Source organism: Mobula birostris, chromosome 1, assembly GCF_030028105.1.
Source record: "Mobula birostris isolate sMobBir1 chromosome 1, sMobBir1.hap1, whole genome shotgun sequence".
Taxonomy (NCBI): Eukaryota; Metazoa; Chordata; class Chondrichthyes; order Myliobatiformes; family Myliobatidae; genus Mobula; species Mobula birostris.
Genome location: NC_092370.1, coordinates 57225885 through 57251380, shown reverse-complemented (window position 1 = coordinate 57251380; position 25496 = coordinate 57225885). Strand labels below are relative to the sequence as shown.

At 39.8% G+C, this 25496-nt stretch overlaps 1 protein-coding gene across 1 annotated transcript in view; it reads right to left on the bottom strand.

The window, feature by feature from the left end:
* Window positions 1-22043, bottom strand: part of rnf139 (ring finger protein 139) — a 31519-nt gene extending 9476 nt beyond the window's left edge. Inside the window, exon 1 of the mRNA XM_072260995.1 lies at window positions 21577-22043. Coding sequence (XP_072117096.1) covers window positions 21577-21739 — 163 coding nt within the window. The 5' untranslated portion in view covers window positions 21740-22043. The remainder of the gene's footprint in view (window positions 1-21576) is intronic.
* Between the last annotated feature and the right edge of the window lie 3453 nt (window positions 22044-25496).

Sequence of the window (25496 nt, the reverse complement as noted above, 5' to 3'; positions counted from 1 at the left end):
GAGTGTTTGTAGATTCTCAATTTCCTTTAAACATACCAGGAAAAGATAGTTCTAACAAAAATAAAAAAAAAAGTAAATGCTGAAAATTTGAAAAAAAAATAGAAAACACTGGAAGAAACCCAGCAGGTTAGGCACTCTGAAAAGAAAAACAGAGTTAATGTTTCAAGTCAGAGAACCTTTGTATCAAGGTAGTTGGGATTGTACAGGATCCAGAAATGAAGAAATACTGGGAAATCAGAGGAATGTGATTTAGACAGAAGCCAGTCAGCCCAACATTGTCACATTAAAAATGAGTAAATTGGTACTACAATATCACCAACTGTAGTTTTCTCTGTTTTCCCACTGTTTCTATGATGCTTTCTCATGATTTGGCATACTATTTTTCCCCATTATAGTAACAAATTTAATACAAGTAAAAAGCTCTAAAAATCTCTTTACCCCAATTTGTTGTACCATTTGCCTTAAACAGACAGAATGAATGGAAATGTCTTCCATCTAAATACCGGAAAAACTATGGACTTTCCTTTGTTAATAATCTTCCAATTCTGTACTCTTTCAATTTTGACAAAAATATCATTTGCTGGCTGGGTATAATGCTTTCTACGATTTATGCTCAACTACAGAGGCATGCAAAAGTTTGGGCACTCCAGCCAAAATTTCTGTGACTGTGAATAGTTAAGTGAGTAGAAGATGAACTGATCTCCAAAAGTCATAAAGTTAAAGATGAAACATTCTTTTCAACACTTTAAGCAAGATTAGTGTATTTTGTTTTGTTTTGTACAATCGTAGAGTGAAAAAAAAAGGAAAGGAGCACCATGCAAAGGTTTGGGCACCCCAAGAGATTTGAGCTCTCAGGTAACTTTTACCAAGGTCTCAAACCTTAATTAGCTTGTTAGGGCTATGGCTTGTTCACAGTCATCATTAGGAAAGGCCAGGTGAAGCAAATTTCAAAGCTTTATAAATACCCTGACCGCTCAAACCTTGTCCCAACAATTAGCAGCCATGGGCTCCTCTAAGCAGCTGCTCAGCACTCTGAAAATTAAAATAAATGATGCCCACAAAGCAGGAGAAGGCTATAAGAAGATAGCAAAGCGTTTTCAGGTAGCCGTATCCTCAGTTCATAATGTAATTAAGAAATGGCAGTTAACAGGAACGGCGGAGGTCAACTTGAGGTCTGGAAGACCAAGAAAACTTTCCGAGAGAACTGCTCGTAGGATTGCTAGAAAGGCAAATCAAAACCCCCGTTTGACTGCAAAAGACCTTCAGGAAGATGCAGCAGACTCTGGATAGGTGGTGCGCTGTTCTACTGTGCAGCAACACCTGCACAAATATGGCCTTCATGGAAGAGTTATCAGATGAAAACTTCTCCTGCGTCCTCACCACAAAATTCAGTGTCAGAAGTTTTCAAAGCAACATTTAAACAAGCCTGATGCATTTTGGAAACAAGTCCTGTGGACTGATGAAGTTAAAATAGAACTTTTTGGCTGCAATGAGCAAAGGTATGTTTGGAGAAAAAAAGGGTGCAGAACTTCATGAAAAGAACACCTCTCCAACTGTTAAGCACCGGGGTGGATCAATCATGCTTTGGGCTTGTGTTGCAGCCAGTGGCACGGGGAACATTTCATTGGTAGAGGGAAGAATGAATTCATTCTTCAAAACCAGCAAATTCTGGAAACAAACATCACACCGTCTGTAAAAAAGCTGAAGATGAAAGGAGGATGGCTTCTACAACAGGATAATGATCCCAAACACACCTCAAAATCCACAATGGACTACCTCAAGGGGCGCAAGCTGAAGGTTTTGCCATGGTCCTCACAATCCCCCGACCTAAACATCATCGAAAATCTGTGGGTAGACCTCAAAAGAGCAGTGTATGCAAGTCGACCTAAGAATCTCACAGAACTAGAAGCCTTTTGCAGGGAAGAATGGGCGAAAATCCCCCAAATCCCCCAAATAAGAATTGAAAGACTCTTAGGTAGCTACAGAAAGCATTTATAGGCTATGACACCTGCCAAAGGGGGTGTTACTAAGTACTGACCATGCAGGGTGCCCAAACTTTTGCTTCGGGCCTTTTCCTTTTCTGTTATTTTGAAACTGTAAAAGATGGAAATAAAAAAGTAATCTTGCTTAAAATATTAAGGAAATGTGTCATCTTTAACTTTATGCCTTTTGGAAATCAGGTCATCTTTTACTCGCTTAGCTATTCACAATAACAGAAATTTTGACCAGGGTGCCCAAACTTTTGCATGCTACTGTATTCCCACTCTAAAGTTCTGAGATGCAACAGGACTTGGGAGTCCTTGTACAGGATACCCTTAAGGTTAACCTCCAGGTTGAGTTGGTGGTGAAGGCGGCGAATGCAATGTTGGCATTCATTTCTAGAGGAATAGAGTATAGGAGCAGGGATGTGATGTTGTGGCTCTATAAGGTGCTGGTGAGACCTCACTTGGAGTACTGTGGGCAGTTTTGGTCTCCTTATTTAAGAAAGGATGTGCTGACGTTGGAGAGGGTACAGAGAAGATTCACTAGAATGATTCCGGGAATGAGAGGGTTAACATATGAGGAACGTTTGTCCGTTCTTCGACTGTATTCCTTGGAGTTTAGAAGAATGAGGGGAGACCTCACAGAAACATTTTGAATGTTGAAAGGCATGGACAGAGTGGATGTGGCAAAGTTGTTTCCCATGATGGGAGAGAGGGCATGACCTAAGGATTGAAGGGCGCCCATTCAGAACAGAAATGCGGAGAAACTTTTTTAGTCAGACGGTGGTGAATCTATGGAATTTGTTGCCATGGGCAGCAGTGGAGGCCAAGTCATTGGGTATATTTAAGGCAGAGATTGATAGGTATCTGAGTAGCCAGGGCATCAAAGACTATGGTGAGAAGGCGGGGGAGTGGGACTAAATGGGAGAATGGATCAGCTCACAATAAAATGGCAGAACAGACTCGATGGGCCGAATGGTTGACTTCTGCTCCTTTGTCTTATGGTCTAAACCATTCTGCCTTTGTTCACCCACCAGCCCCCCAACTTATGTTTCTCAAAATGTACCTCTTTAAACTTAGTCACTTCTTCTACTGGCTCCTTCAATTTAAAGATAATCTACTAAATGAGATAACTATATAATTATATAATATATATTGCACTTGAAAGGTTGCCAATCTGGAAAATTAATCTCTTTTTTAAAATCTCTCCACAATTGTTGAACATAGTACCTGCTAAGACGTCATAGCAAGAAAAGTCAGCAATTCCCAAATGCATTAGGGCTTTAAAATACATTATGTACTGGTTCTCCTGTTCCAATGCAACATTCAAAATTGCTGATGTCATCACTGTCATCCACCAAGTCAAAAGTGATGACGAATCAGCATATGGAAGGGAGACTGAAAGTCTGGCTGAGAGATGCCACAACAACAACTTGTGATCAATGTCAGCTAACCAAGGAACCAGAGGTCCATGAGCCAGTCCTCATCAGAGGATCAGAGATGGAGAGGGGCAACAACCTTAAATTCCTCAACGTTATTATTTCAGAAAACAAGTGCAATTACGAAGAGAGAACTTCAGCACCTTTACTTCATTGGAATTCCGTGAATATTTGGCATGACATCTAAAACTTTGACAAATTTCTATAAATATACGGTGGAGAGTATATTGACTGGCTGCATCATAGTCTGGTATGGAAACACCAATGCCCTTGAACAGAAAATCCTGCAAGAAGTAGTGGATATGCCTTAGTCCATCATGGGCAAAGCTCACCCTACCACTGAGCACATCTACACGGAATGTTGTTGCAGGAAAGCAGCATCAATCATTGAGGACCCCCACCACCCAGTCATGCCCTCTTCTCACTGCTGCCATCAGGAAGGCGGCACATGAGCCTCAAGACTCAAACCACCAAGTTCAGAAACAGTTACCACCCTTCAACCATCAGGCTCTTGAACCAAAGAGGATAACTTCATTCAACTTTACTTGCCCCATCACTGAAATATTCCTACAACCCATGGACCTACTTTCAAGAACTCATCATATTCTCAATATTTATTGCTTATTTATTATTTTTTTCTTTTTGTATTTATACAGTTTGCTGCCTTTCGCATAGTGGTTGAATACCCACGTTGCTCAGTCTTGTGTTAATTCTATTATGGTTATTTTATTATGGATTTATTAAGTACACCCACAAAAAATGAATCTTAGGGTTGGATATGGTGACAAATATGTACTTTAATAATAAATTTATTTCAAATTTTATTCCATGCAGAGATGTCCGGACTTACATTTGACAGAATGGAAGTGATCACAAATTTCTCGAAGTAGTAGAAGGAAGAAGGTATACAATGGAAAATAAACAGTATACTTTCTAGGAAATGATTCGTTCTTCATATTAAAATGCTGCATGTCAAATTATATTAATTACTTTCTAAGGAAGTGCTAATTAAGTGATATCTCATTCCATAAGCCCCCAAGAGGAAAATTGGAAGAAATGAGCTCCCCCACCCCCAGTTTAAAAATAATTGACAGAACTAAACATGATATTTACAGTATTAGACAATTAAATATTTATCATAGTGAGTACATTTTGGTGCAAAGCCACTTCCATTCTCAAGTGATCCTAGCATAAAAACCAAGGTTGACAGCAGAAGAGCAAAAGTATTCAACAAGCATTGTAGAACGGCTAAGAGGAGTTTCTTAGACCTTTGAAGACCTCTGCTACTTGAACTAATAGATACTTGTTTGAGAGTGCTGACATGCAGTTCCAGAATATCTACACTTCATTCTGGTCTGCTTCATCAAACCCAACATCTTTTATCTATCTGAATGTTTTCAGGAATTTACCAACCTGAAAAATCTTCATAGGAGTCAAACAAACATTCTGGCTATAATTCCCCAAGAAACCCTTCACTGATGTAACTTTATAAGGGTTATATCACCCCATGAGAATTATGTGTTCAACAGATATGCTCTTCGAAATTTTTTGAAAGGCTAAACTATTATTTAGAAAGCGCTGAAAGCTGCAGTAAAATCCTGGTTTATGAGTCGTAATGATGAAGGGAAGTTACGCGGGCAAAAAATGTTCAATGGATGTTGTCGCTGCATTCTTGATGTTGACTAGGTGTCCAGAAACATTGGTCCTAATGAGCAAGGCCCCATTCTTCAAGTTTTTCTTTGTACTAGGTTGTCTAAAGAAAGGACGTGATACAATTTTGGAATAGTACTATTGTCCAGGTTTCTTTTAAGATCACTTGAAGATTGGTCTCCAACTACCCCAGTTTCTCAGTGTATAAATTTGCAGTCACCCCTCAGCATTGTCTCTAAGCCTAAGGGAAGACATTGACACCTGAAGCAACTTACCCGTGTGTGAAAAAGTATTGTATTTGATAATAATCCTGCATCATCTAGAGTTTCATTAACTGGTTGTATAGAAGAGAATTTCTGTTGCTATTTATCAACACTTGCTGTATCTCCCAAAATAAAGATATGCTGCAAACTGCACTCTTCATGAAATAGTTATTCACCCATGAATGGCTTGAATGTATTAGCACTAAGATTCATCAATCCTCATGGTATTTTTCCCCCCAAGTCTTACCTGTTCCCAGGTCAATGTCAAATGCAGCATTATGGTCTTCCAACTACATGTTTATCCCTTTTTCTCTTCACTATAACATCTCTGTCTTTACAACATACAAAACATCTCCAAGAATAATAAGCAATCTAGTTCCAAACAGAAATAATTCCACCAACAGTCCACACACAAAAGCTGGAGGCACACACTGAGTAAGGCTGCATCTATGGAGGGAAATGAACAGTCAACACTTTTCATTGAAAAGCTTTATCGGGAACAGGAAAAGAGGAGATTGCCAGTATGAAAAGGTGAGGAGAAGTGTGGAGCAAAAGCCAGTGGGTGATGGGTGACTCTGAGTGAGGATGAGAGGAGAATGGTGCAAAAAGCTGGTAGGTGCTAGATGGAAGTGTCAAAGGGCAGTGGACCACGGAATAAAGGACAAAAGGTGGGAGGTGAACCAGTAGGAGGAATGTGTACATGATGGGAAGACTGAGGAGGTGGAGAAGATTCTGAGTGATTCAGGAGATTACCTGAAGTTAAGAGAATTGGATGTTCATACCATCATATTGAAGAATACCAAGATGGAGTATGATATGCTGTTCCTCTAATCTGCACCTGGACTTTATTTGGCATGGAGGTGACTGTGGACAAACATGTTTGCATGGAAATGGGAAGTGAAATTAAAATGGCTGGCCACTGGGAGATCCCAGCTGGTACAGCGAAGGTGCTCAATGAAGCAGTCCCCAATCTACATTGAATCTCACCAATGTCTCTATTAACAGTCAAGAGGCTTCTCATGTCATTAGACTCTGCAACTGTTTTGTTGACACAGCTGCAAATGGGATTTTAAATGCTACTTATTGCAAATATTGGTATAATCTCACTGTCACTTAACATTAAGGATTATTTGTGATAGCACAGAAAGCTTCATTAATTGAGAACATTCACCATGAAGAATGAATTATTTCATTAAAGCAAAAAAAAAATCATAGAGCAATCCTATCTAAGTGATTAAACCTAACTGCTTCTCCTCTGGATAGTCTGAGAGCAATTTCAGATTTGCTCAAAGTGAAGGAAATCCACTTGCACAACCTGTCTGATCATGCACATCTCCCCACCCTCTCTCAAACGTAGCTGGAGGGGGGACAGGAAAACAAAGAAACTGAAGTCAGCTCCTCCACCTGACTCTGATGCAGGCTGCTCTAAGCAACATAACCTTCAGTTTAAAATGGAAAATTCAAGCAGGCTACAAAGTTTCAGAAAGAAAATGAAATCAACCATAGACACAACAGTACAAACATTTGAAGTATCACATTCAGTGCTCGTTACTGAACCAATACAATGTCCAGAATACTAGGTCAGAGGTTGAAAATCTGAAGTTGCCAATGGCAAGTTCAGAAAATTTAAAAATAGGGATGTAAATAGTAAAGTTATTATAAATAAACTTCTGAAACTGCTCTAAAGTTGACTGTTTGTCCCTCAGACACGGAAGCTCATGTAATTAATTCTCAACTCCCAAGTTACTCAACTGAGTGAAATTATGAATCAAAGTAGAGAAGATCACAAGGGCCTCAGAAGAATGAATTTCCATCAGCGTTTGTAAGAGCAGAAACAAATAAATCATAGCCTTGATAGTAATACCAAATAGGTTTTTTTTAAAAAAATAATAACTTTAAAAATAAGTGTCTTAAGGAAAATGTTCCAAATTAGAAAGGACCTATTAGCAAACTAAATTAGATATAATAGGAAGGATTTCAATCAGATGCAGCTTAAAGAGAAATTAAATGGTGACAAGACAGGCTTGTTAATTTGTTAGCCAAAGTCTCCAAATTAAAACACCAATGCTACAGCATTTCTCTCAAAAATAAAAATTCTCTCTCTCAACAGCAGGAGCAGTACAGACGGTACCAAAAGACACTAAAATGAAGATAGCTTCACACAGGAATTTCTGTAAGCAATGCTGCAATCAGGGATTATGTTCAATTAAGTATATGGAATGTTCTGCAAGCTGCTACTTTATTGCTCTATGTGGCCAATTTTAAAAGCATGTACATGCAGAGAATTATGGAGAAATGTTAATGCTTTTTTGACTTAAGTTTTTTTTAAAAACCAGAAAAAACTAATCGTTCTGAACAATAACTGAAATAAAACCAATGAGCCAAACAGTCAAACCCTTAATCACACAATTAAGCTTTCATTGAACTGTTCTGACTTTTGCTTTATATTTCTAGCCTTAATCACTAATTGGTTCACTATCTCCTTTGAGTTCATGTGTAACTCGGCATCACTTTGCTACTGAAGACAGTTGAATCTGTAAAGCTAAACTTCAACGTCTTTCCTCTTTGAAATAAACTCCAGTCATTTGAACATTTCTTCAATGTGCTGAGTTTGAAAATTTCAAAGGGGTAAAGCTGATAATGGGGTTGCAATTTCATCCTAGGTGTTCTAAATCTAAACCTATACCAAATATTGCCAACTTCATCTATATCGCTATCAACATTTTCAAATTCCAAGGAATGAATGAAGTCTGAAGCTTTAGTTTTCTGCACTTTCCTTAGACTTACTATGAGGATTCACCTACTTAACTAGAGCTTCAATTTTTCTAGTTTTTATTTGCATAGGGGTGTGTCTTCAGTTTTTAAATTGTTCAGTGAAATCATATTTAAGACCATAAGAGTAAGACATAGGATCAGAATTGGGCCATTTGGCTTATTGACTCTGCTTCACCATTCCATCACAGATGGATTTATTATCCCTTTCAATTCCATTCTTCAGGCGTATCCCTGTAACCTTTGACACCCTGACTGATCAAGAACCTATCAATCTCTGCTTGAAATATACCCAATGAATTGACTTCCACAGCAGCTGTGGCAGTGAATTCCAAAGATTTCCCACTCTCTGACTAAAGAAATTCCTCCTCATCGCTGTTCTAAGGGCATCATCCTATTCTGAGGCTGTGCCCTCTGGTCCTAGACTCTCAGTTATAGGAAACATTCACTGCTCTATGTAGGCCTTTCAGTATACGATAGGTTTCAATGAGAACGCCCTCCCCCGCCATTCTTGTAAACTCCAACAAGTATAGGCCCAGAACCAAACACCCCTTGTACATTAGCCTTCTCATTCTCAGAATCATTCTGGTGAACTTCCTCTGGACCTACTCCAATGCCAACACATCCGTTCTTAGAAAAGGGGCCCAAAACTGCTCACAATGCTCTAAATGTAGTCTGACTAATGCCTTATAAAGCCTCAGCATTGCATCCTAGCTTACATATTCTAGTCCTCCTGAAAATAATGCTAACATTGCATTTTTTTTTCCTTAGCACCAACTCAACCTTCAAGGCAATCATTAGGAAATCTTGTACAAGGACTCCCAAGTCCCTTACACCCCAGATTCCTGAATTTTCTCCATAGAAAAATTGTCTTCGTCTATTTTTTTCTACCAAAGTACACTTCCCTGCACTTTTTGCCCATTCTCCTAATTGTCTCAGTCCTTTTAGAGACTCCCTGCTTCTTCAACACTACCTGCCTCTCCACCTATCTTCGTATCATCTGTCAGCTTGGCGACAAAGTAATCAACTCCATTATCCAAATCACTGACATAAACATGAAAATGTCCCAACAGCAACCCCCATGGAACACACTTTGGAGACCAGCAGCCAACCAGGAAAGGCACACTTTATTTCCACTCTTTGTCTCCTGCCAGTCAGCCAATCTTCTATCCACACTGGTATCTTTTCTGTAATCCATGGGCTCATATTGTAAGCAGAAACTACTCAGGGGTGCTTTACAAGCTCTTACCAGTTCAAAGCAACTGTTATTACTGCCAATGATTTTACATGCATTTAAAAACAAAATCATGTGCAGGCTTAACTAAATCTTTTCCTAATGCCAAAGTAATGTAATTCTCAATGATTTTGTTGGAATACAGATTGAAAGCTCTCAATGCTTAAGAGCTGCTTGACTTACCCATTTTGGCACCTCAGAAGACAAAGTATACATATTAAAATCTGTCTGAAGGCATGCATTGCTTGCAATGCTTTCCCCATTAAGTTCCTAAAAATGCATCATATATCTCAAATAAAATATACTCAAAATTACACTATTCGCATTCTTATGATAGCAATCCATCATGAATATTAAAATATAGATAAGTTACCTTAAATGTCTCTTCAATGAACTGTGAAATATACAAAAGTAGGTTCAGAATGTGCAAACTTAAATGAAGACTGAACCCAGCAGGCCAAGACACCACCAGAATGCAGGTGGTCTTGACTGAACATCTTAGGGTAGGACAGTAGCGCAGCTGGTAGAGTGGCTACCTCAGAGCAAAACAACCTGGTTCAAACCTGGTTATAACATGAATAAAAAACAATCATGGCTAGAGAATTGGCTTATTGGTAGGAGACAATGAGTGGGAATAAAAGGATCCTTTGGTTGGCTGCCAGTGAGTAGTAGTGTTCTGCAGGGGTCGGTGTTTGAAATGCTTCTTTTAAATGCTGTATATCAATGATTTAGATGCTGGAATAGATGGTTTTTTAGCCAAGTTTGCAGATGATATGAAGATTGGTAGAGGGGCAGGTAGTATTGAGGAAACAGGAAGTCTGCAGAAAGAATCAGACAGATTAGGAGAATAGGCAAGAGAGTGGCCAATGAAATACAATGTTGGAAAATGCATGGTCACACACTTTCGTAGAAGAAATAAATGTGCAGACTATTTCCTAAATGGGGAGAAAATCCAAAAATCTGAGATGCAAAGGGACTTGAGAGTCCTTGTGCAGAACAACCTAAAGGTTACCTTGCAGGTAGAGTCAGTAGTGAAGAAGGCAAGTGCAATGTTAGCATTCATTTCAGGAAAACAAAAGCAGGCACGGGATGCTGAGGCTTTACAAGGCACTGGTGAGGCCTCACCTTGAGTACTGTGAACAGTTTTGGGCTCCTCATCTAAGAAAAGATGTACTGGCATTGGAGCAGGATCAGAGGAGGTTAACAAGGATGATTCTGGGAATGAAAGGGTTATCATACGAGGAACGTTTGATAGCTTTGAGTTTGTACTCACTAGAATTTAGAAGGATGGGGGAGAAGAGAATCTCATTGAATCTTTCGAATGTTGAAGATGCAAGATTTTTTAAGGAATTTGAACTTTCCAAAATTAACACCCGAAGAACGTTTAAAGTTAGAAACACCTATTACGGATGAAGAAATAATGGGTGCTATTTCTTCAATGAATTCTGGCAAATCACACGGCCCAGACGGCTATACAGCAGAATGTTTAAAGTTTTTTTCTTCTATTCTTTCTCCCCAGTTGTACAGAGTTTTTAGAGATGCAATTATTACAGGTAAACTACCACAATCATTTTATGGAGCCTCTATTTCCTTAATTTTAAAAAAGGATCCTACTGAATGTGCATCATATAGACCGATATCCTTATTGAATGTTGATTCAAAAATTTTTTCTAAAATATTAGCATCTAGGTTAGAAAAGGTATTACCTTAAATTATTTCTGCGGATCAAACTGGATTTATTAAAAATCGTTATTCATCTTTTAATATTAGGAGATTAATAAATATTATTTATACTCCTTCACTGAGAACTCCAGAATGTGTTATTTCATTAGATGCTGAGAAAGCTTTTGACAGAGTTGAATGGCCATATTTATTTACTACGCTTGAGAAGTTTAATTTTAGCTCGATATTTATATTCTGGATTAAATTGATACCCCTTTAGCTTCGGTTTTGACTAATAATCAAAGATCTCCCATTTTTCGATTATTTCGTGGCACTACGCAGGGTTGTCCTTTAAGTCCTTTATTATTTGATATTGCTTTAGAACCTTCAGCAATTGCAATTTGAGATTCACCAAATATTTTTGGTATTACTCGTGGGAAAGAGATACATAAATTATCATTATATGCAGATGATTTACTACTATATATTTCTGACCCAGAAAAATCCATTCCTGCAACTTTATCCTTGTTGGATAAGTTTAGTAAATTTTCTGGTTATAAACTGAATCTTAATGAGAGTGAACTTTTTCCGTTAAATATGATGGTTCCAAACTATAAACGTTTACCATTTAGTTACCGATCAATTTACTTATTTAGGAGTTAAAATTACTAAGAAGCACAAGGATTTATTTAAGGTTAATTTTTTACCCTTACTTGATCAGATTAAAGGTTTGATTACTAAATGGTCACCAATGTTTTTGTCATTAATTGGTCAGATCAACGCTGTTAAGATGATTATTTTACCTAAGTTTCTATATTTATTTCAAGCACTGCCAATTTTTATTCCGAAATCTGTTTTTGATAATGTTGATTCAAAAATTTCCTCATACATATGGCAGAATAAAAATCCTAGACTAGGTAAAAGACATTTACAGAAGCCCAAAAAGGGGGGTGGCTTAGCATTGCCAAATCTTAGATTCTACTATTGGGCGATTAATATTTGTTATTTAAAATTTTGGACATGGAATTGGGACACAGTTTCAAATCCACAATGGGTTAATCTTGAATGTAATTCTGTTTCAGGATTTTCATTGGGTTCTATTTTAGGGGCCCCACTTCCTTTTGACGTTTCTAAATTGGACAAATAAATGGATAACCCAATAGTTAAATATACTCTTCAAATATGGTTTCAGTTTCAAAAATTTTTTGGACTGAATCAATTTATTTTAACTAGCCCTATTATATCCAACTTTCTTTTTCAACCCTCTTTTTTGGATCAAGCATACCTTGTCTGGAAAACAAAAGGTACAATATGTTTTTCCGATTTATTCTTAGATAATTATTTTATATCTTTTGAACAATTATCTAATAAATATAACTTAACTAGATCACATTTTTTAAAAGATATTTACAGATTAGAAATGTTTTAAATACTGTTCTTACTTCCTTTCCAATTTCATATTCTACTGATACAATGCAAAAAATTTTGGCTTTAAACCTTTTTCAGTAAGGTTCAATAGCAATTATTTATAATACGATAAGGAAAATAAATCCAGAAGTTTCCAATACGATTAAGAATGACTGGGAAAGGGAACTTAAGCTTACCTTACCTATTGAGAAATGGCAGAAAAAAAATTCCAACTACTTAACTCTTCCTCTATTTGTGCTAAACACGCGTTGATACATTTTAAAGTTGTACATAGGGCTCATATGTCTAAGGATAAATTAGCTCGTTATTACTCTCATATAAACCATGTATGTGATAGATGTCATTCTGAGATAGCCTCATTAACTCATGTTTTGGTCTTGCCCTTTAGTGAAGAAATATTGGGATGATATTTTTGACATTATTTCAACTGTCTTCAATATTGATTTACAACCTCATCCTATTTCTGCCACCTTTGGTTTACCAATGATAGAAAAACATCATTTGACCTCCTGGCCTGCTGCGTTCACCAGCAACTTTGATGTGTGTTATTTGACCTCTTTAGCTTGTCGGATGATTGCTTTTGTTACTCTAATGGCTAGAAGATCTATACTATTGAATTGGAAAGAGATTAGTCCTCCAACTACATTTCACTGGTTTCCTCAAACTATATCTTGTTTAAATCTAGAAAAAATTAGAAGTGTCATTTATGACCCATCTATTAAATATGATGAGACTTGGAGACCGTTTATTCAATATTTCCAAATGATGTAATTTGACCCTTGCCAAATCTATTTTGTGATTTTAATATATGGGGAGAGGAGCGGAAGTGGCGGCACTATTGGTTCTGAGGTATCATAATACAGGTGTCCCCTGCTTTTTGAACGTTCGCTTTACGAAACCTCACTGTTACGAAAGACCTACATTAGAACCCTATTTTCGCTTTCAGAAAGTGTTTTCACTGTTACGAAGAAAGGCAGCACACGATAAAAAATCAGCGCGCAATAAAAAGCAGCGCGCGCCCCGAGCAGCTGCTCTCCCCCGGATTCGGAATGGCATTGCTTTAACACGTTGCATTGAGCAGCCATTAGCAAGATGAGTTCTAAGGTGTCGGAAAAGCCTGAAAGAGTAAGGGTGTTACACTTAGCGTAAAACTAGACATAATTAAGCGTTTCGATTGCGGTGAACGAAGCACGGACAAAGTGAGTTTGGCTTGTGAAAGCTGACGAAGATGATGTTGCAGAGGTTTTGGCATCCCATGACCAAAAACTGATAGATGAAGAGCTGATGCAATTGGAAGAGGAAAGGATAACAATCGAAACCGAATGTAACCGAACGCAGAAAGTGAAGCAACTGCTTGAGATTTTCTCTGCAATGATAAAGTACAACTTTAATTTTGAAAGGGTATGTAGGTTTAGGGGATATTTAGAGGATGGTTTGAGTGCTTACAAACAACTGTCTGACAGAAAAATGCGTGCAGCTCAGCAGTCAAGCAAGCCTTCCACATCAGCCAAAGCAGACGACGAACCTCGACCTTCGACATCGAGGCGGGCAGTCATAGGAGAAGATGAGCTGCCTGCTCTGATCGACGATAAGATGACACCCCCGTGTCCCAACACCTGGGCCCCGGACATATACTGTATCGATTTGCAAAGAACGCAGTGGTAACCGGGAGGCACACAGCACATCTTTAAGAAAAATTCCGAAATAAACATGCTAATTAATTAGGCGCCATCTAGCACGTAATTGCTGGCCCAGATCAGAGGCGATGCAATCGGCAATTGCCTCTGATCTGCACCGACATTTACGTGCCGGGTAGCACCTAATTAATTAGCATGTTTATTTTGGCTTTTTTCTTAAAGATGTGCTGTGTGCCTCCCGGCTACCGCTGCATTCTTCGCGGCAATGTATCGGGTCGGCGGTCCGGAGGGTGGGGGCCACTGCACCACCCAGCCTGCGACGACTCAGTCTAACACACCATCATCAGTGTGCTCGGTGCTGTTTTCCCAATTGCGGTAAGTGATACTACACTGTACATACATTATTTCTACTTTATATAGGCTGTGTATTTTTACATGTTATTTGGTAGATTTGGCAACTTCATAGTTTAAAGATTACTGGAGAGCGCGTTTATGCCAACAGTGCTTGCGTGAGATTTTCTGCTGAGAGCGCTTGCGTGAGATTTTCGCTATGGAGATCTGTGCAGGCAATCGTTGTAGAGAAGTATTTCTACTTTATATAGGCTGTGTATTTATCATATCATTCCTGTTTTTACTATATGTTACTGTTATTTTAGGTTTTGTGTATATTGGGAATGATTTGGTAGGTTATTTTTGGGTCTGCGAACGCTCACAAAATTTTCCCATATAAATAAATGGTAATTGTTTCTTCGCTTTATGACATTCCGGCTGACGAACGGTTTCATAGGAACACTCTACCGTCGGATGGCGGGGGAAACCTGGAGCCCTTTCTTTTCTTTTTCTTTTCCTTAGCTTTCTTTTAGTTTGGGTATATTAGTTTTTTTTTAGGAGATATATTTTTTTTCCTTTTTCTGTTTTTTTAATGATATTTTTGTATTTTATGTATACTCTTTATATATTTTATTGTTAATCTGTGAGATTTTGGGAGGTTTACTAACTATGTGTTACCTGCCTGTATACTTTTACAATAATTATTATTAATTAATACAATCCCAATTGCTCTGTACTTATTTTTTGTAATATGTACCATGTTGAAACTAATAAACAGATTGAAAAAGAAAGAAAGAATGTTGAAAGGCCTAGACTGAGTAGATGTCAAAAGGATGTTTCACATGGTGGGTGAGTCTAGGACAAGAGGTCACAGCCTCAGGATAGAGGGGTGCCCATTTAAAACACAGAAGAGGAGAAGTTTCTTTAGCCGAAGGGTAGTAAATTAGTGGAATTTATTACCGTGGCGCTGTGGAGTCCAGGTCGTTGGGTATATTTAAGGCAGAGGTTTTTGAGCGAACGCAGCATCAAGGGTTATGGGGAGAAGGTCAAGGAGGGGAAAAACAGATCAACCATGATTGAATGGTGCAGCAGACTCAATGCTCCTATGTCTTATGGTCTAGCCCCAGCCTTTGGTATGACTGGATTTTGCATGTTTTTCTGGTTACTGTGAGGTGCTCCTCTGGGTGTTCCAGTTTCCACCTAAATTTCTATGGGTCGGCAGATTAAATAGCCATTGTTATTGTCTTGATGTGTAGATAAATAGTAGAACCTGAGGAAGGACAACAGATGGGAATATGAGAATAAAATGGATTTGGGTAGGATCACTAAATAAAAATCTGTACTTGATGGTCAGCACAAACTCAGAGGCTAGAAGGTCTGTTTCTATGGATCTCACTCAATGAAAATATAAACATGTTTATCCATTAAGGTTTTTGAAAGTGATTTTACAATAACATCTAGAATGCCATGAAAAATAATTTAGCCCCCAACCCTTTGTTGACATAAATGTGTACATAACCAGGGCTTTTGATCAATTTAACAGGAGTTTTTATTTGTGAATCACATGCTCCCTTTTTCACAACAGAGCCCCCAAAACATTAAAAATTGCAAAGCATGAAAACTAAAAATTAAAAAGCTGAAATGTCAGCAGTTCAAAAGTAGTCATCCCCCTTTGCTCAGTACTTAGTTGAACCACCTATCATAGCTATTACAGCCAGTAGTCTTTTTGAATAAGTCTATATTAGCTGTGCACAATGTGATGGAGTAAGATTTGCCTATTCCTCCTTGCAAAATTGCTCAAGCTGTGCCAGGAGTTGGGAAGTGGTGGTGGACAGCAATCTTGAGGTCTTGCTGTAAGGTCAAAACTCTGACTGGGCCAATCAAGGATATCAATTTTCTTCATGTGAAACCACTCCATGGTTTCTCTGGCAGTGTGCTTTGGGTCGTTGTCCTGCTGAAAGACAAACTTCCACCCCAAGTTTAAGCTTTATGACAGAAGCTAGCAGGTTTTTATCCACGATCTCTCTGTATTTAGCAGCATTCATCTTTCCATCAATCCTGACTAGATTGCCAGAGACTGGTGCTGAAAAGCTTCTCCAAACATGATGCTGCCATCACTATACTTTGCAGTAGGGATGGTGGAACCTGACTGATGTGCGACATTAGATTTACGCCACATGTACCACTCAGTGTTGAGGCCAAAATGTTCCACTTTAGTCTCTTCCAACCACAAGGCCTTCTTCCACATCTTTACAGTATCTTCTAAATAACGCTTTGCAAAAATCAGCCAAGGACTTTTTTTTAAGCCAAGCCTTCTTCCTTGCCACTTTTTCATAAATACCCTTTTAGTAAGTCGTGTAGAGCCATTAAGTTCCGGCTGCAACTGGAGACGATGCCTGCAGTTCACTCCTGACTGTTGGCATCACGGTAGCCTCTCTTATAAGTGTCATTCTTCTTCAGTGAATGAGTTTAGAGGGGGGGCCTGACCAATGCAGCGAGGCTGTGGTTTCATATTTTTCCCCACAAAGGACTGCACAGCTCCGAGGCATGTTCAGTGTCTTTGAGATGGTCTGGAACCTTTCCCCGATTTGTACTACTTTAATTTCCCTGACTCGCCTTGAATGTTCTGTCTTCATTTTGGTTTGGTCTGTTGAAAATCCAACATATTGGTGGACTTTACAGAGAAAGGGGATATTTGTAGTTTTCTTATGAACTAATTGAAAACAGGTGATCCTCTGATTTTCTACATCAACAAATTGGGTGAGTTAGTATGGTAATATATTGCTAATGAGAAAAGTTTGTGTAGTAATTACAAAGGAGATGAATACTTATCCAGTCTCACAACTTTTACTGAATTATTGACAGGTTTTGGAATTTTTCTTTTGATTTGACATGATGCACAATGCTTTGTAGATTACCTCAAAAATGCTACTTCAATACATTTTATATTTAGAAAATGAGAAAGTAAAATGTGTAAATAGTTGTCAGGGCTGAATACTTTTTCAAGGCAACTACAGCAAAATTGTCAGAACGTCTCATTTACCCTGGCTTCCTTCAACCTGCTTGGAATGGCATCTCCACTTTCCCACTTTGAGTTTTCCCATTTCTGGAAACTTATCACAGAACTTGCTCCACTTCGTTCCCTTTTGCTTTATTCCATTAGAAAACCAAATACAAGCTGCTCATGTTGTAGATTTATAAGAATTGCAGATGCGGCAAATATTAAATAACTAAAAAGCTAAAAGGTTCAGTATGTCAGGCAACATCTGTGGAAAGAGAAACTAATGTTTCAAATATCCCAGAGCAGCAGAAGCTGAGGAGAGACCTAATAGAAGTTTAAAGATTACGGGAGGCATGGATAAAGTTGACAGCTGGTATTTCTCCTGCAGGGTTGAAATGTCTAGTACAAGACAGCATGCATTTAATATGAAAGGGGGCAAGTTCAAAGGAGACATGTGGAAAAAATATACACAGAGTGAAAGATGTTTGGAATCCATTCCAAGGATAGTGGTACAGGCAAATATATTAGAGGCACTTAAGAGGCTTTTAGATAGGCACATGAATACGCAGAGATTGGACGGAATATGGACATTGCGTGGGCTGAAGGGATTAGTTCAGTTATGCACAATATTATGGATCAAAGGTCCTTTTCCTGTGCTATACATTTCTATAGAACTAGCCCCTTCAGCTGAAATGAGAAAGAGGGTAACAAGTTAACTTAGGTAGGAGTGAAGGTGAGGCCGGTTCAAAGGTCCAATCTAATGTCAGAGAAATGTATACAATATACATTCTGAAACGCTTTTTCTTTGGTGATTGACTGAATGAAGAAAACTTCTCTTACAGGGGGTAAATTACGTGGCAGTTCAGCAGTACATCACATGGAGAAAGCACCTCATGTTATATGTTATGGTCCACTGTGTCACGACCAGTAGGCCAAATGATATAATCTCTGCAGCCCCATGAAAAACTCCTTTAACCTCTCTAACTCTATCTTCTCTACATCTTACAGCTTCATCAAATCTTGTATTCCTCTTTTATGATCTATCACACTTTTACATCCCTTCACAAAGGCAGCCACTTTTTTATACCCAACTTAATTCCCTTTGTACTACATTAGTCTGTTCATATGTTCCCATTATTTAAGTTTCATTATTGACTTTTGTGCATGTGATCATTCTGCTAATTGATCATGGCTATTTGCACTATTGCCAGTTCATTGAGCCGTCGGTTAATCCAGACAGCCAATTAATCAATTTGGGACAACTTTCAAAGAACAAAAACTAATCCAGAAAATAGCCGTGATTCCCTTCATTTATTTGGCACATTATGTTGCTAAATAGTTTCTCACTAATGTCATCAGGTGCATGTACTAGTGAAGCCATTAGACACCGAACCATGCTTGGAGCAAACAGTTTTTAAATAGCAACATGTGTTGCTTGGATTTCCCAGCATCTGCAGATTTTCTCATTTGAGTTTTTAAAATAGTGTCAGTTGTGTGCACATGCTCAAAAAGCAGTGATTATTGTCACTGATAGTTGGGGAGAAATAAGCAGTAAAACAATTTCGAACTGCCTTGCTCATTATGATATTCAGGCTTAGAGATGGGTAGGAGTGAATATGAAACGATTTTATTACTTCAACAAAGCTAGGAACTACAAATAATTTGAAGTTATTGACAATCACCTTGAATGATACAAATGAAAATGAAGATTTGGAGGATTGCATTGGATGAGTCAATTATCTACACCAGATGTCTACACTGATTTTGTTCATTTACAATCAAATGAATGCAGCAGTATACAGGTACACTGGATGAATTCGTCCATCAATAACAATTAGGAACTTCTGCCTTTTTAGAGTACTGATAGTGTAGTAATTTGCTCCATATTTCATTTAAATACATAATTTGATACTCAGTTAAATAATGGTAGTTTATTTTTTTTTAAAAAATACCTTTTTCATTATTTGCATGAAACTGGATAATTAGGGCAGCTGATTAATTGGGCCAAAAGTCCCAATATGTCCCAATTAACCTGAATCACTGTATACAGCATTAACAGAATCACACCTGTAGTATTGTACACAACATTAGTCTTACCCAAAGCGTACACAAAGGGTGTGAACTGAAAATTCTGGTTCTTGGAATGGCTGTTCTGTCACAAGAGGAAATTGAGATTAGGCCTCTATTCTCTAAATGTAGAGAGCAAGCAATCTCACTAAATATTTATAATTCTTGAAGTCCATCAAGTAGGATGCAATAATTCCTCTGGCTGAGCAATCCAAAATTCAGTCTCCAAAAAAAAAAGGCAGCTGAGGACTGAAGTAGTGTTTCTCAACTGACAGATGTTGAATCTTTGGAACTGTCACTCCCGAAGTGTTGCATTTAAAATAATTGTAAGTTAGATATATTTCTGGAAATTAGAGATTATTATGAAATAGAGTCAAAGCTGAAAATCACCTTTGAGATTGACGTCATAATTTCATCAAATGGCAGAGCAGACTTAAAGGACCAAATATCCTTCTACCTCCCATACACACAAGAGATTCTGCACATGCTAGCAAACCTCAAGCAACACACGTAAAACACTGGAGGAACTCAGCAAGCAAGGCAGCATTATGGAATAAACTGTTGACATTTTGGGCCAGGACCAGAAAGGGGTAGAAGTCAGAACAGGGTTGTGGAGGGAGGACAAGCTGACAGATGACAGGTGAGACCAAGGGAGGGAGGGAGGAGGATGGATTGGGGGTGGGCAATGAAATGCTGGGAGGGAGATATTTGGAAGAGGTAAATAGCTTAAGTAGTAATTTAGGACAGTGAACTGTGAAGAATGGGAGGAAGGGAAGCAGTGGGAGGTGATGGGCAGCTGAGTAAGAGTGAGCAGTTAACCAGAAAGAGGAAAAGAAAATGGGGGGGGGGGGGGGAGAAACGGACAAATAACCAGAAGTTAAAGGAACTGATGTTCATGTCATCAGGTTGGAGACTGCCCAGCCAGATGCTGTTCCTCCAACCTGAATTCGGGTTCATCAAGGCAACAGAAAAGGCAATGGAGAGACATGGTTAATGGGAAGTCAAATTGAAATGGATAGCAACCAGGAAATGCTGTATTTGTAGCAGATGGAGTAAAGGTGCTTAAAGCAGTCCCCCAATCTGCATTCAGTCTTATTGAAGTAGAGGAGGCCACACCAGGAGCACTGGATACTGCAACAGAATTATAGCCAATGTGTCACCTCATCGGTATGGAGGGTTTGAGGCCTGAATGGTGGTGAAAGAGGAGATGTAGTGGCAGATATAGCACTTAGCACATTTGCAGGTACAAGTGCCAGGAGGGAGATCAGTGAGGAGGCCATGGAGATTCACTGGTGAATGTGTTCAAGCGATTTATTGTATCCAGTGCACCCAGAGGGGCTTTCCTTACATTGGTGAAACCTGGCGCAATTTGGGGGACCTATTTGTCAAGCACCATTGCTCCACCCATGGCAAAAGGCAGGATTTCCTCGTGCCCACTCACTTCAATTGGACTTCCCATTCCAAAGTACCAGTCCATAGCCTCATCTACTGCCACAAAGAGACCACACTCAGGTTGGAGGAACCAAGGGGGAGGGGGAGAAATAATCAGAAGTTGGAGAAATCAATGTTCATGCCTACAGGTTGGAAACTACCCAGACAGAGTATGATTCAGATTCACTTCCCTCTAAAGCCCCTCCTCCTTCCGTTTCTTTCATGGACTACTATCCTCTCCTAACAAATTCCTTCTTCAGCCCTATACCTCTTTCACCCATCTCCTCCCAGCTTCTTAATTCGTCCTCCTCCCTTCCCCCTCAGCTGGAGTCACACATCCCCAGCCAGTTGTACCCCTCTCCTCCCCCAGCTTTTTATTCTGGCTTCTACCTCACTCTTTTCCAGTCCTGATGAAGGATTTCGGCCGAAAACGTCCACTGTTCATTCCCCTACATGGATGCTGCCCGAATTGCTGAGTTCCTCCCGCATCTCCACGTTTCTCAGACCAACTTCTGTTACTTTTTAAACTGAGGACATCCCCCCCCGCCCCCGGTTTCTCCAGAGAGATGAACTTTTAGTGAGTGGACAGAGCAGAGAGAGACGGCAAGCAAATGAACTCCAGGCCTTTACCGCTCCACTGCGGCGCCTCGGAGCGCCCAGCCTGCCCCGCTGTCACTCACCCAACAACCGCTGCGATACCTGCCGAGCCACCACGGGCAACGGCTCCTCTCCGTCATAGTAGGAGTTCAAGATGGCGTCGATGACGAAGATGCAGGGGACCCTGAGGGCCACGTCCAGGACCCCACGCAGGTGACTCCCCACTGACACCCACTGCGAGGACATCGTCAACGATCCCCCTTGTCCTTCACTGAAAGCCGTCGGTGGAGCCGCCGCGCAACCTGCCACTCCAGATATCCGCAAAGCTGGCGGAGATGTGGCCGCCGGCGAGTCAGCTATCAGCGCTGTCTTGCTGCCCTGCCGCCGCTCCTCTCCGCGTCCCCTCCATACTCGAGGGCCGTGACCAATGCTACAGCCCTTTTCCTCACTCCTTGAGCACGTCACACAAAACAATACGTCATAATCAGGTCCACCGAGAACCCGAGGCGTAACGGAGGAAGGAGACGCAGGTTACGTTCGGCGGGCAGGAGACGTCTGCTACGTCATAGAAACACGCATGTCAAGATTTTGACTTGCTGGGGCAGTTTGTAGCCGGGCTGCAGGGTGCGCGGAATGGAATTGAGAAATGTCAAGCTGGAATGTGAGTTCTGCTTCTCCAACCTCCTACCTGAGTCTCGGCTGTGGTATTTACTTTCGTTTTCCGAAGATTTGCCCTTCTCGTCTCCGTTTTTCAAAGAAACTGCTTCATCGGGGCCACCTTTGTGGATTGACGGGTCGCAAATATATATTCTTTACATGACCTTTGGATGGATGACAAGATAAATAAGACAGGAATGTGTTGCCCAAAATATTGCAAGATTGAAAGGAAATATATAAGTAATGGGAAATTGGATAAATGACAACTGATAACCATCACAAACAAAAGGATATCAAGCCTAGTGTCAGAACAGAGCACTTGCTCTGAGAATGAACCTCAAAGTAAATTTATTGTCAAAACAAATACTGTATATATACACCCTGAGGTTCATTTTTTTGTGGGCATTCACAATAACCAAAGAAACAACATCGAACCAATGAAAAAAAACACAAGCAAACAACTAATGTGTAATGTACAAACTGTAAATACAAAAAACAATAATAAATAAATAAGCAGTAAATATCAAGAACAGGAGATGATGAGCCCTTGAAAGTGAGTCCATTGGTTGTGGGAACAGTTTAGTGTTGGGGGTAGTGAAGTTATTCCCTCTGGTTCAAGAGCCTGATGATTGAGGGGCAATAACTGTTCCTGAAACTGGTTGTGTGGGTCCTAAGGTTTCTGTACTTTCATGACAGCAGTGTGAAGACAGCATGGCCTGGATGGTATAGATCCTTGAAGATGGATGCTGCTTTTCTTGTAAATGTGCTCAATAGTGGGGAGGGCTGTTGCCACTACTTTTTGTAGGTTTTTCCTTTTGAGGGCATTTGTGCTTTCACACTAGACCATGATGAAATCTCCACCTCACAACTATAGAAATATGTCAAAGTTATAAATGACATGCTGAATCTTCACAAACTTCAGAAAAAGTAGAAGCCCTGCCGTGCTTTCTTTGTAATGACACGTGTTGGTCAAATCCTCTGAAATGATAACTGATGAATTTCAAGTTGCTGACCCGCTCCACTTCATATCCCTTAATGAAGACTGCTTCATAGACCTCTGGTTTCCTCCTCTTTTAGTCAATAATCAGGGCTTTGCCTTTGCTGACACTGAATGAGAGCTAGGAACAGAGACGAGATTTTGTGGGCGTGATAGAGACCCCAGCATGTTGCCTCCCAGGTGCCAGGGTCAGGAATGTCTTGGATTAGGTCCATGGTATTCTAAAGGGGCAGGATGAGCAGCCAGAAGTCTCAGTACATACTGACACCAATGACATAGGTAGAAAAGGTGAGGAGGTCCTGAAGAGAGATTTTAGGAAGCTAGGACCTGAAAATCAAGACCTTTAGGGCAGTAATCTTTGGATTGCTGCCTGTGCAAGATGCCAGTGAGGGTAAGAATAGGATGATTTGACAGGTTAATGTGTGCTGAGGAACTGATGGAGGGGTCAGGGGTTCAGATTTCTGGATCTGTTCTGGGTTCTGCTTGTACAATCTATACAAAAGGGGCAAGTTACACCTGAACCTGAGGGGGATCAATATCCTTGTGGGCAGGTTTGCTGGACTGGTTCAGAAGGGTTCAAACAAATTTGGCAGGGAGGTGGGAACCAGAGTGATAATGCTGAGGATGAGTTGTTGGTTTACAAACAGAGGCAGTGTGTAGTGAGACTGCTAGTAAGGAGAGGCTGGAGACAGGACAAAATTGCAGTCAGCAGAATGAATTGCAATATAAGAAGGGGACAGAATTGAAAATAGCAAATACAGGACTGAAGATGTTATATTTAGATGCGCACCATATACGGAATAAGGTTGATGAACTTGTAGCTCAGTCACAGATTGGCATGTATGATGTAGGCATCACTGAATCATGGCTGAAAGAAGATTATAGACATTCAAAGATACACATTGTATCAAAATAGGGAGAGGGGGTGGCATGGCTCTGTTGGTAAAAATGAAAACAAGTCATTAGAAAGAGGTGACAGAAGGTCAGAAGCTGTTGAATCACTGTGGGTACAGCTAAGGAATGCAAGATAAAAAGACCTTGATGGGACTTATATGCAGACCCCCCCCCCAACAATAATACCTGCCAAAAAGACAACAACCTTGTTGTAGTTAGGAGTTTTATGTGCTTCAATGACCTGGAGAGCTATGTTGGCTGGAGTCAGGACTTTATGCTTTGTCTCTTGATAGGTCACTCATGCTAAACAGGTCAAAGAGGAGAGGCCAGACTAAGAGTGGCCCACCGATCCTCCAGGTTTGTGGGGTCAGCACAATGCTACCAACACTGGCTGGTCAATCAAAGCTGTTGCAGGGAGCACTGAATAATCCTTCTACATCTGTGTGTGACTGTATTGCTGGGTCTCTACCCAGGACTTGTGTGACTGACAGTAAACCAAATGCAAACTAACACGATGAAGGAAGGTGTGAAAGCCAGCAGAGATGGAGGACCATCATTGCTGTCCTAAATGTAAGTGGCGTAACAGGCTAGAAAAAAAAGTAGTAGTAAGGAAGCAGTCTACAAATTCCAATGAGAGATAGAAAATGCATGCCAAAATGGCGATGTTACAATAGTCATGGGCGATTTCACTATGCAGGTAGATTGGGAAATTCAAGTTGGTGCTGAGTCCCAAAAAGGGGAATTTCTAGAATGCCTATGAGATGGCATTTTAGTGCAGCTTGTGGTTGACCCTCTAGGAGATTAGATATTCTGGACTGGATTTTGTGCAATGAACCAAAATTGATTAGAGAGCTTAAGGTAAAGGAACCCTTAGGGACAGTAATTATAATATGATAGAATTCATTCTGGAATTTGAGAAGGAGAAGTTAAAGTCAGATGTATCAGTATTTCAGTGGAGTAAACGGAATCACAGGGGCATGAGAGAGGAGCTGGCCAAAATTGATTGGAAAGGTACACAAAAGTACGGAGCAGCAATGGTTGAAATTTCTGGAAGCAATTCAGAAGATGCAAGATGTATACATACAAGATAACACAACCATGGTACACAGGAGAAGTCAAAGCCAATATAAAGCCAAAGACAGGGCATAGAGCAAACATTAGTGGGAAGTTAGAGGATTGGGAAGCTTTTACAAACTGAAGGCAACTAAAAAAGTCATTAAGAAGGAAAATATGGAATACGAAGGTAAGCAAACCAATAATATTAAAGAGGATATATACAGTTTCTTCAGATACATAAAGTGTAAAAGAGAGGTGAGAGTGGATACCTGATCACTGGAAATTGACGCTGGAGAGGTAGTAATGGGGGACAATGAAATGGCGGACGAACTGAATAGGTATTTTGCATCAGTCTTCGCTGTGGAAGACACAAGCTGTATGCTGGAAGTTCAAGAGTGC